The 12,769-nt window shown below is 40.2% G+C and overlaps 1 protein-coding gene across 8 annotated transcripts in view; it reads left to right on the top strand.

Moving 5' to 3' along the window:
• Nucleotides 1-12,767, top strand: part of RESF1 (retroelement silencing factor 1) — a 32,595-nt gene extending 19,828 nt beyond the window's left edge. For all 8 annotated transcript variants that reach the window (XM_055280119.2, XM_063639200.1, XM_055280116.2 and 5 more), the window contains 3 exons: nucleotides 22-5,107; nucleotides 6,374-6,457; nucleotides 12,036-12,767. In XM_055280119.2, the coding sequence (XP_055136094.2) occupies nucleotides 100-5,107; nucleotides 6,374-6,457; nucleotides 12,036-12,193 (5,250 nt within the window). In that variant the 5' untranslated portion in view covers nucleotides 22-99 and the 3' untranslated portion in view covers nucleotides 12,194-12,767. The remainder of the gene's footprint in view (nucleotides 1-21; nucleotides 5,108-6,373; nucleotides 6,458-12,035) is intronic.
• The last annotated feature ends 2 nt before the right edge of the window (nucleotides 12,768-12,769 follow it).

Genomic DNA, 12,769 nt, shown 5'->3' with positions numbered 1-12,769 from the left:
AAATATCTTTATTTCTTACAGATTCCAGACATTCAGACAACTGACTTGTAACTGACTTATAACTGACTTGTAATACACTGCTACTATATCAAACCGACAATGAATTGGAATGAAAAACCAAAGAGTGCTACATTACCACCACTGTATCCTAAAAGCCAGCCACCCTTTTTGCATCAGTCTTTAATAAACCAAATTACCACAACATCTCAGAGTTCTTTCAGCTATCCTGGAAGTAACCAAGAAGCATGCATGTATCCCGGTAATTCAAATCCAATTTCACAGCCACTGCTGAATATCCAAAATTATCCTCAACAAATCTCTGTTTCTGATATACATAATGGGACAGTTGTGGCCTCACACACTTCAGTAGAAAGAATAACATATGCAAATGTTAATGGACCCAAACAACTAACTCACAATTTGCAAATGTCTTCAGGAGTTACACAAAATGTATGGTTGAATTCACCAGTGAGGAATCCTGTGCATTCTCATATAGGGGCAACTGTATCTCATCCAACTGATTTTGGAACTAATGTACCCCATATGCCGGCACTACAGAGTCAACTGGTAACATCAGATACCTATTCTATGCAAATGCAGATGATCCCTTCTAATTCTACACGACTTCCTGTAGCTTACCAAGGAAATCAGGGACTTAACCAGTCTTTTTCAGAGCAACAGGTTGATTGGACACAACAGTGTGTATCTAAGGGACTGACTTATCCAGATTACAGACCACCTCCAAAGCTATACCGTTACTCACCACAAAGCTTTTTACCAGATTCTACCATTCAAAAACAAAACTTCACACCACGTACATCATTACAAGTTAAAAATAGTCAGCTTCCAAATTATGTACTAACTTTACCGTCAAAGCAGACTGCAGCTGTACCATCACAGCAGTATGCCACGCAAACTGACAAAAGACCTCCTCCTTCTTACAACTGTAGATATGGAAGCCAGCCTTTGCAAAGTACTCAGCATGTTACTAAACACCTGTCTATGGAAGTTCCTCAGAGTCGAGAAATGCTGTCATCTGAAATAAGGACCAGCTTTCAACAGCAATGGCAAAACCCTAATGAAAATGTCAGCACAATTGGAAATTTCACTAACTTGAAAGTAAATAACAGCAGCAAACAGCCTTTTAGTGGTCCCATTAGATCTTCTGTGGATGGTGTTCAGACTCTTGCTCAAACTAATGAAGAGAAAATAATGGATTCTTGTAATCCAACTTCAAATCAAGTACTGGACACAAGTGTCACAAAAGAAAAGCTAATAAGGGATATTAAAACATTAGTAGAAATAAAACAGAAGTTTTCAGAACTTGCAAGGAAAATTAAAATCAATAAAGATCTTCTGATGGCAGCAGGTTGTATTAAAATGACTAATACTTCTTATAGTGAACCAGCTCAGAATTCTAAATTGTCTCTAAAACAAACTGCCAAAATCCAGTCTGGACCCCAGATAACTCCAGTAACGCCAGAGAATGCAGAGAGACAACCACCAACAGTAGTGGAATCTGCAGAAACAAATAAGACTCAGTGTATGTTGAATTCTGACATTCAGGAAGTCAATTGCAGGAGGTTTAACCAAGTTGATTCTGTTTTACCAAGTCCTGTCTATTCTGAAAAGCGGCCAATGCCAGACCCGTCTCATGATGTGAAAGTTCTCACTTCAAAGACATCAGCTGTTGAGATGACCCAGGCAGTTTTGAATACTCAGCTTTCATCAGAAAATGTTACCAAAGTTGAGCAAAATTCACCAGCAGTTTGTGAAACAATTTCTGTTCCCAAGTCCATGTCCACTGAGGAATATAAATCAAAAATTCAAAATGAAAATATGCTGCTTCTTGCTTTGCTTTCACAGGCACGTAAGACTCAGAAGACAGTATTAAAAGATGCTAATCAAACTATTCAGGATTCTAAACCAGACAGTTGTGAAATGAATCCAAATACCCAAATGACTGGTAACCAACTGAATTTGAAGAACACGGAAACTCCAAGTACTTCTAATGTAAGTGGCAAGGTTTTGGACAACTCCTTTTGCAGTGGACAGGAATCCTCAACAAAAGGAATGCCTGCTAAAAGTGACAGTAGCTGTTCCATGGAAGTGCTAGCAACCTGTCTTTCTCTGTGGAAAAAGCAACCTTTAGAAACTGCAAAAGAACAGGAGTGTGATAAACTCAGAACAAACACAACAGCAGTTGGAATTTCAAAGCCTGCTAACATCCACGTTAAGAGTCCTTGTTCAGTTGTGGGAAATTCAAATTCTCAGAATAAAATAAGTAATCCCTCACAGCAGACAGCTTTGTCGATGGTAATGCACAATTATGAGTCTTCAGGTATGAGTATAACAAAGGGAACAGAACTTCAGATTGCTGTAGTGTCACCGTTAGTTCTGTCAGAGGTCAAAACATTGTCTGTCAAAGGAATAACACCTGCAGCGTTACCTGAAATAGTGTATCCCGTTATTAAAGAAGGCAGTGTTTGTAGTTTACAAAATCAATTGCCAGAAAATGCAAAGGCAACTGCTGCTTTCAAAGTTGATGTTAATGGACCAGTAGCAAGTACAGCAGCATCAACCAAGATTTTTCCACTAACTCAGAAAGAAAAGCAGAATGAGTCAACTAATGGTAATTCAGAAGTCACACCTAATGTCAATCAAGGAAAGCATAACAAATCAGAGTCAGCTATCCATTCTATGAGTGATCAGCAAACCTTACAGGAATCAAGGAATAGTACTGTTGTGAGTAGTGATATATTACAGATTGGCAATATTTGTTCTCTGGTTGAAGGTGATACCTCTTACAATTCCCAAATAGCAAAGATATTCAGCTCTCTTCCTTTGAAAATGGTTGAGCCACAGAAACCTTCTCTACCCAATCAGCAAGGGGTTGGCAGCAGAGAACCAGAAAAACAATTAGATAATACCAGTGAAAATAAAGACTTTGGTTTTCCAAAAGATAAACCTGTACAGTGCACAGATGTTTCACATAAAATATGTGATCAGTCAAAGTCAGAGCCACCCTCAGAGTCCTCTTTGAACAATCTTGAAACAAACAGAGTTATTCTAGAGAAAAGTAGTGTGGAGCATGCCACTGAAAAAAGCACAGCTAACGATACATGCTCGTCAGCTGCTATTCAGGAGGACATTTACCCTCAGGAAATAGATGCATCCAGCAACTATACTCCCCAAGATCCTGCAAGAAATGAAGTCCACAGTGATAAGGCACCTGTCTTATACCTACATGACCAGCTGTCAGAACTTTTAAAAGAGTTTCCTTATGGCATTGAGGCTGTGAATACACGTGAAGGTTCTGTGGGCCAGCAAACTACATACCATACCTCAGAAGATCAAACTGCTGATAAAACCAGTTCTGACTCCAAAGACCCAGCAGATCAAATACAAATCACAATATTAAGCTCAGAGCAAATGAAAGAAATATTTCCTGAACAGGATGATCAACCCTATGTAGTAGACAAGTTGGCAGAACCTCAGAAAGAAGAGCCCATCACAGAAGTAGTTAGCCAGTGTGACCTGCAGACACCTGCAGGAGGAGAAAGTCGTGATTCTGTGATACCGGACTCTGAGAAAGACGATATCCACTGCTGTGCATTGGGCTGGCTCTCCATGGTTTACGAAGGAGTACCCCAGTGTCAGTGTAATTCCATCAAGAACTCAACTTCAGAGGAAGAGAAACAAAAAGAGCAGTGTTCTCCTTTGGAGACCAACAGTTGTAAACAAGGAGAGAGAACCTCTGATGGAGATGTCACTATTGTTCAGTTTAAGAGCCTTCTAAACAATCCAAAGACGACTCCAACTCCTCCAGATGGGAGAAGTCATTTTCCTGAATTACAAGACGACAACAGAAAAGATACATCCAAAACAAAACATAAAAGCTTACCAAGGACAGAACAAGAATTAACTGCTAGTCAGCTTTCATCCAAATGTGATAAACTAAATCCCTTGCAAAATCACAAAAGAAAAAAACTGAGGTTTCACGAGGTAACCTTTCACTCCAGTAATAAAATGACGGCATCTTACGAACAAGCTTCTCAGGAAACCCGACAGAAGAAACATATAACACACAACTCACGTCCACTAAAAGCAAAAACAGCTTTTTTGCCAAATAAAGATGGGTATAAGAAGCATAGTTCTTTGGGACAGTCATTATCACCAGAAAAGATAAAATTGAAACTCAAATCAGTTAGCTTCAAACAAAAACGAAAGTTAGACCAAGGGAACGGATTAGATATGGAAGTAAAGAAGAAGAAACATGATAAACAAGAACAGAAAGGAAGTGTGGGAGCTACATTCAAATTAGGTGACTCTTTGTCAAACCCAAATGAAAGAGACGTTGTTAAAGAAAAGATGGTATCAAATACTAAGTCTGTAGACACGAAAGCGAGTTCATCTAAATTTAGTAGAATTCTGACTCCTAAGGAGTATTTACAAAGGCAGAAGCATAAAGAAGCTCTGAGTAATAAAGCATCGAAGAAAATCTGTGTGAAAAATGTGCCGTGTGATTCTGAACACACGAGACCAAGTAAACTTGCCGCGCAGGTCGGAAGTTGTGGGAAATCAAATGAGAAGCACAGCAGCGGCGTGCAGGCCTCTAAAGAATCATTAAATGGCTTGACAAGCCATGGTAAAAACCTCAAAATCCACCATTCTCAGGAGTCTAAAACATACAACATTCTAAGGAATGTTAAAGAAAAAGTTGGTGGGAAGCAGCCTGACAAAATATGGATTGATAAGACTGAATTAGACAAGAAATTAACCAATATAAGCAACGAAGCTGAATTCAGCCAAATGCCTCCCCAAGTAAAGGATCAAAAGAAATTATATCTGAATAGAGTTGCGTTTAAATGCACTGAACGTGAAAGCATTTGTCTCACCAAATTAGAAAATTCACCCAGGAAGCTTCATAAAGATAAGAGACAGGAAAGTAAACATAAGACCTTTTTACCCGTGAAAGGTAACACAGAAAAATCAAACATGCTGGAGTTTAAATTATGTCCAGATATCTTACTAAAGAACACAAACTCTGTGGAAGAACGGAAGGATGTAAAGCCTCCTCCCAGGAAGGAGCAAGCCCCTGTGCAAGGTCCAGTATGATTTTCTTGGTGGTGTCTACAACATGATAAAGAGTCGTAGGTCAATATTTGGGCTAGCACCTCTCATGCTGTCTGGGCTGCTGGGAAAGACTTTAATGTGTCATGCCACTACCTAGTATTTGTTTTGCCTGGTAAACCAATGTTTCATTGGGCAATATTTGTTTTGTGTTTATTGCCGCCTTGTTGTAAATTGTAGAAAATTGGTAGTCATGACGAGCTATATAAACCTTGCCAGATAGAAATATTTCAGTTAGTACCAAGAAGGCTGTACTGTGAAAAACATTCCACATTCCTTATGGGAATGTCAGAAAAGTGTCAAGTGGCTGGTAATGTAGTCTTGGTTTTGTTAATTCTCCTTTGGACTTGTAATTTGAAAGCCCTGTGAACTTGAAATTTTGTTCTGAATGTTAGAGGATAAGTAATGATTAATACTGAAGTCTTTGTTCATATGGAAATGGGTCAACTAATTGTCCTCTTTGAAACGGTTGATGACTGTTATCACTATAGATAAAATGCTAACATCTAGCCTACTCATAAGATAGAAGAACCATGAAAGCAGTATTGTCCAGTGTTAATAATTTAAAATCTTTAAAGCCAAGCTGGCAGCTATGAATATTAGGTAGCTTAATGGTAGACTTCTCAATGTAGTGCAGGAAGGAAGGAGAAAATTGATAACTAGTTATTTGTGGTACCAAGGGAACATTTAGAAGTAGTGGATATTATATGTAAAGCATTGTGCTGAGAAACTCAGATTGGAAAACTAAAGGATTTGAATGGAAATTGAAGTCTTTGCTTTTCTGACTCTATTTGTTGGGGTTCATAAAACAGTAGCATAAACATGATACGTTTTCCTGGAAAAGAAGATAGGGATATATTCATTTTGTCAAAAATTGGTGATTTCGGTAGGTTCTTTCATTTGGATCCTTAGAATTTGAGGTGGGGATATAATCGGAACATTGGAAGTGGGTGGGGGCAATGTAATTTTCTATCTCGTGTCCTTTAATATCTGGAGATGTATTAACCTCTTCAGCTCATGTGAGGGGAACATAATTACATAGTAAACTCATTTTTTAATTGAGGTAAGCATTTCAAATAGGAGAAATCATTTTTCCAGTCCTTTTTTTAGAGTTGTGTTACATGTGGTTATATCTAGTGCCTTCCAAAATCTATTTTCAGCTTACATGATTTTCCTTTGTTATAGTACTAAAGGAGATGATTAGCAATATCTAGAGTTCTGAAAATGAATATTTAAATAGTTTCAGGAATAAAAAGTACAAAAGAAGACTGGTTAAAATGTGTTGCTACAAAGAAAAGGACACAGAAAGACAGCCAAGAGAAAGGTAAAGTCATCTTTTTAAATCTTGATTCACTTATCTCCCTATCTGGTATATGGAAATTGGATTATGGTTATGATATGATTGTAAAGTATGATTTTATCCATGTTCTTTTTTTTTTTTTTTTCAGTCATTCAGTATTTGTGTTTGAGTGGTAGGAGGACATTTTTGTGTTGTGCTGTGGAATGAAAAGCTGAGATTTATTTTCTTTTAATAGGAAAATAATTCTTATCACAATGAGCTAAGAGGTTTGCATATTTTACCTGTATAGGACTAGACAGCAAATACTTTAGGTTTTCTGGGTCATAAGGTGTCTGTCCTGACTACTCAGCTCTGACTGTGTTTCAGGGAAATGGCTGTAGATAATATGTAGATGAGTATCAGCTGTGTTCTGATTAACTATTTATTTATTTATTTTGAGACAGAATCTCACTCTGTCACCCAGGCTGGAGTGCAGTGGCATGATCTTGGCTCACTGCAACCTCTGCCTCCCAGGTTCAAGCGATTCTCTCCCTCAGCTTCCCAAGTAGCTGGGACTGCAGGTGCGTACCACCACGCCCAGCTAATTTTTGTATTTTTGGTAGAGGCAGGGTTTCACCATATTGGCTAGGCCGGTCTCAAACTCCTGACATCAGGTAATCCATCTGCCTCAGCCTCCCAGAGTGCCGGGATTACAGACATGAGACACCGCGCCTGGCCTCTAATTAAACTTCATCTACCAAAATAGGCAGCAGACTGGACTTAGTTTGCCAGACCCTGGATTCAATTATTTACATGTTAATTTGGTTAATCTTCAATACAATTTAGGCAAGGATATTTCCATTTTATAGATGAAAGGTTACATCATTTGACTTAAGTTTCATTGCTAGTGACTGAATTAGGGACTTGAATCTGGTCCCCTCTTTTTAAAGTCCATTAAGTGTGGTTGAGGTATAGTCAGCCCTCCGTATCTGCGTGTTCTGTATCTGGATTCAAACAACTGTGGATCAAAAATACTTGGGAAAAAAAATTAATACAACCATAAAAATAGAAACTTAAAAGACAATATAGTATAACAACTGTTTACATAGCATTTACATTGTATTAGGTATTAAAAGTAATCTAGAAATGATTTAAGGTATGTGTGGGGGGTATGCTTTAGGTTATATAAAAATACTATGCCATTTTACATAAGGAACTTAAGGATCTCCAGATTTTGGTATCTATTTGGGTGGATGCTGCAGAGGTGTCCTGGAATCAGTCCCTCTTCAATATCCAGGGATGACTGTATTTTAATAATGAGACCGGTCCTAGCTGTGTTATTTGCTGGGAAGGGATTTGGGCTGAGGACCAACTAGAAAAAGTAGAGCTTTGAGTATTTGATTTTTTTTTTTTTTTTTGGAGATGGCATCTTGCTCTGTCTCCCAGGCTGGAGTACAGTGGCACGATCTCAGCTTGCTGCAACCTCTGCATCCCAGGTTCAAGCATTTCTTCTGCCTCAGCCTCCTGAGTAGCTGGGACTACAAGTGCACTACCATGCCTGGCTAATTTTTGTATTTTTAGTAGAGACTGGGTTTCTCTCACTGTGTTGGCCAGGCTGGTCTCAAACTCCTGACCTCAGGATCCACCTGCCTCGGCCTCCCAAAATGCTGCGATTACAAGCATGAGTCACCGTGTCCACCTGAATATAGGATTTAATTAGTGGAGTGAAAGTACCTTGTTTTTAGGGTTTGGCTTTGAGAACTAAAAGCTAGAGCTCAAGAGTTTTGTCTTAGTTTTGGTTCATTAAATAGGCAAAGAGGGGGCCGGGCGCGGTGGTTCACACCTGTAATCCCAGCACTTTGGGAGGCCGAGGCAGGCGGATCCTGAGGTCAGGAGATGGAGACCATCCTGGCTAACACGGTGAAACGCTGTCTCTACTAAAAATACAAAAAATCAGCCGAGCATGGTGGCGGGCACCTGTATGTAGGCAAGAGAATGGCGTGAACCCAGGAGGCGGAGCTTGCAGCGAGCCGATATGTCGCCACTGCACTCCAGCCTGGGTGACAGAGCGAGACTCTGTCTCAAAAAAAAAAATAAGCAAAGAGGGGTTCAGAGCCTTAAAAAGGGAGAGCAGCAGAATCTCACCAAGAGAAACAATAAGAAGCACATTTTATAAAAGGAATTGACAATGGTTGTGAAGAGAGCTTCAAACAAATACATAGAAGCAGGCATGTAAAAATTGAGTAAAGGCTGGGCGAGGTGGCTCATGCCTGTAATACCAGCACTTTGGGAGGCCGAGGCAGGCAGATTGCCTGAGGTCAGAAGTTCAAGACCAGCCTGGCCAACATGAAACCCCGGCCCTACTAAAAATATAAAAATTAGCCAGGTGTGGTGGCACACGCCTGTAATACCAGCTATTCAGGAGGCTGAGACAGGAGAATCACTTGAACCCGTGAGGCGGAGGTTCCAGTGAGCTGAGATCGGACCACTGCACTCCAGCTTGGGCGACAGAGCGAAACTCCGTCTCAAAAAAAAAGTCAGTTAGCATTGAAACATGCATATGGGAAAAACTTGCATCAGTGAAGAAATGTACTCTTAATCAGAACAGGCCAAGTAACCTAAAGAGGAGGGAATGGAGAGCAGTGAGAGGCCTGACAGTGGGAAAACAATGCCTCTCGGGTTGGAAGGCAGAAAGCCAAAAATGCAAAAGATACAAATGGGCACGAAGATTGGGGTAAGAAAAAGGCTTCTTGGAAACAGGAGAGACATGATTATTATCTCAAAGAGAAAGCGAGAGGCATGTTTGGAATCTGAAGCTGAAAACACTCAAAAGACAGATACACAGATTGACCAGAGAGGCTCAGAGATAAGCATGAGTTGAATGACATGTGCAGACAGCACAGCAGGATGAGCAATGCACGGTGAATGTGAGGCTGAAGTACTCAGAATCGTGATGAAAGAAAAACACAAACCAGGTGCGCTAAGGCAAAGCTGGCTGAGACAATCCAGGAGACAAGTCATACAGCTTTGTCATAGCACGACAAGACGCAAATAGGTGAGACCTAAGGGAGAAGAAAAAAAATCTCAGGTGCTGCTACATGGGCATTTTTATTTACTTACTTTTATTTATTTATTTAATTTTTTTTTTAGACAGTGTCGCTGTGTTGCCCAGGCTGGAGTGCAGTGGTGCCATCTAGGCTCACTGCAACCTCTGGTTCCTGGGTTCGAGCGATTCTCCTGCCTCGGCCTCAGCCTCCTGAGTAGCGTGAACCACCACACCTGGCTGATTTTTGTCTTTTTAGTAGAGACAGTTTCACCATGTTGTCCAGGCTGATCTTGAACTCCGACCTCAGTGATCCACCCACCTCAGCCTGCCAAAGTGCTGGGATTACAGGCGTGAGCCACTGCGCCCGGCCCCATGGGCATTTGTAATGCCCATTAGGGGCGAGTGAAGCTGGCTCTGGAGAAGGGATCTCTGGGAAATAGTGAATTATATACCTTAGACAAAGAGGCTGGAGAACCGTGAACCAACTATGAAGTGAGAGAAAAATGCCACGAACTCCCAATCCGCTCTAAAGAAACATACATCTGCCCTGGTGTGGGGCCCATGTGCGTCATCCCAGCACTTGGGAGGTCAAGGCCAGAGGATGGCTTGAGCCCAGGAGTTTGAGACCAGCTTGGACAACATCAGGAGACCCCATCTTTACAGATAACTTTTTAAAAAATTAGCCGGGCATAGTGGTGCACACCTGTGGTCCCAGCTGCTTGGCAGACTGAGGAAGGAGGATCACCTGAGCCCAGGAGTTGAGGCTTCAATAAGCCCTGATGCAGCACTGCACGCCAGCCTGGGCAACAGAGCCAAGACCCTGTCTCAAAAAAAAAAAAACCCCACAGGAGAAACAGATGTCTAAATTCGGTAGCAAAGTTTGCAGCAAACTTGAAGTCCTAAGTTAGGGTAAAGAGATGAAGAGGAAATGACAAGAATTTCTTGGAAAGCAACTTAGAGACTCATTTTGGGCTTCAGTGTTACTAATTCTGAAAGAAAGTAAACAAGAAAGTGGAAGACTTTGCAGCAGATCTAAAGAACTAACAGGACAGAATACTCCACCCACTCAGGTAGAAAAAGACAAAACAGGACCCCATTATTCAGAAGGAAATAGCTGCAGCAGGAATGAAATGTACAGATAGTCCCCGACTTACAGTGGTTTGACTTAGGATTTCTTGACTATGATGGTATGAAAGTGATAACACATTCAGTAGAAAGTGTATTTTGCATACCCATACAGCAATTCTGGTTTTTTTGTTTGTTTGTTCGTTTGTTTTTTGAGACGGAGTCTCGCTCTGTCACCCAGGCTGGAGGGCAGTGGTGTGATCTCAGCTCACTGCAAGCCCCACCTCCTCCTGGGTTCACTGCATTCTCCTGCCTCAGCCTCCCGAGTAGCTGGGACTGCAGGTGTCTGCCACCATGCCCGGCTAATTTTTTGTATTTTTAGTAGAGACAGGGTTTCACCGTGTTGGCCAGGATGGTCTCCATCTCCTGACCTCGTGATCCTCCTGCCTCAGCCTCCCAAAGTGCTGGGATTACAGGCGTGAGCCACCGCGCCTGGCCGGCAATTCTGTTTTTCATTTTCACGATTCATTTGTTACTCATTTTCATTTCACTGTAGTATTAAATAAATCACGAGACATTGAACTTTATTTATTTATTTATTTATTTTTTTGCAAAATGGGCTTTGTGTTAGATTTTGCTGAACTACAGGCTAATGTAAGTGTTCTGAGCGTGTTTATGGTGGGCTAGGCTAGGCTATGATGTTTAGTAGGTTACATGTATTAAATATATTTTCAACTTGGTTTTTGTTTTTTGTTTTGTTTTGTTTTGTTTTTTGAGACAATCTCACTCTGTCACCCAGGCTGGAGTGCAGTTGTGCGATACTGGCTCACTGCAACCTCTGCCCAGCTAATTTTTGTATTTTTAGTAAAAACAGGGTTTCGCCATGTTGGCCACGCTGGTCTTGAACTGGCTTCATGTGATCTGCCTGCCTTGGCCTCCCAGAGTGCAGGGATTACAGGCGTGAACCACCATACCCAACCAGCCTCAATATATTTTCAATAGGTGATGGGTCATTATGAAAAAAGGACACTGAAGCTAATGTAACACTGAAATGGTCTAAAGAAACAGGAAACTATAGACATGTTTTAGAATATCTAATGCATGGCAAGACCAAAATATGAAACCTATCCTTTTCATGTACTGTTTGGGGACTGACTCATATTTGTACTCTTTGTATTGCTAATTTACATAGCTGTTTAAAAGGTCACATTCATACTAATGATATGCAGCGATACCTTTTATTGAGCCAAGAGTAAGGTAGAACAGCCCAGGGCAATGAGGATGGGGCAAGGAGGTAGGAGTAGAAAAAACAGCCCCCAAAAGAAAGGCAAGATGTCACGTGTATATAACTTGCAATTCTGTAAGTGAAGAGCTGTGGTTCTGAAACTTCTGCTTAACTCCTTGCCTTAATTTTGTATCCCTCCAATATATATTTTCCCTCTGAATTTTGATTATATATTGATCACAGCTAACATTGAGAAATAAAGTAAGTAAAATTTTTATTTCCCTTAGATAATGTTAATTCAAGACTCTCGAAGAGAAGCTTCAGTGCAGATGGATTTGAGATGCTACAAAACCCAGTAAAAGATTCAAAAGAAATGTTTCAAACCTACAAACAGATGTACCTGGAGAAGAGAAGCAGAAGCCTTGGTAGCAGTCCTGTAAAATAATTACAAGACGTGGTGTTGTAATTGCCACTGGGAAATTTCTTTCCTTTTCTGTTGAAAGTATTTCGCTGAAGCTAATGAGAAATGCCATGATAAAGATTTCTCAGAGCTTGGTTCCCACTTTCATTGTGTTTCATTGAAAGTGCTTAATTAAAATGGCTTGAGAACTTTGGGTAGCCATGTGTAAGAAATGGATGGTATTCACCGTGGAAACATAAGGTATTTGAATTTCTACTTTATTGAACCAGGTTTACCATTATTTTTAAAGGAGTGCTTATACAAATCAATTTGAAATTCTACCCATCTTGAGGGAGGACTGTTCCTCAGTTAAGGACTTGTTTATTTAAATGGGACTGTAAATATGTTTTGATTTCTAAGCTATATTAGCAAAATTTATTTTTCAGAAATGCCCACTGTGATGTGAATGTCAAAATATATTCTTAAGTGTTTTATAACTAATTGTAAACTTTTTTTCAGAAGTCTTATTTTATACTTGTGAAACTGAACACAATTTTGGGACAACGTTTAAACATTACTTTTCGTACTTGAAATAAACATTTATTTTTTAAAAAACTAATT

Source organism: Symphalangus syndactylus, chromosome 5 (assembly GCF_028878055.3).
Source record: "Symphalangus syndactylus isolate Jambi chromosome 5, NHGRI_mSymSyn1-v2.1_pri, whole genome shotgun sequence".
Lineage (NCBI taxonomy): Eukaryota > Metazoa > Chordata > Mammalia > Primates > Hylobatidae > Symphalangus > Symphalangus syndactylus.
The sequence above is the reverse complement of the archived record's forward strand: the minus strand, read 5'-3'. Positions and strand labels throughout refer to the sequence as shown.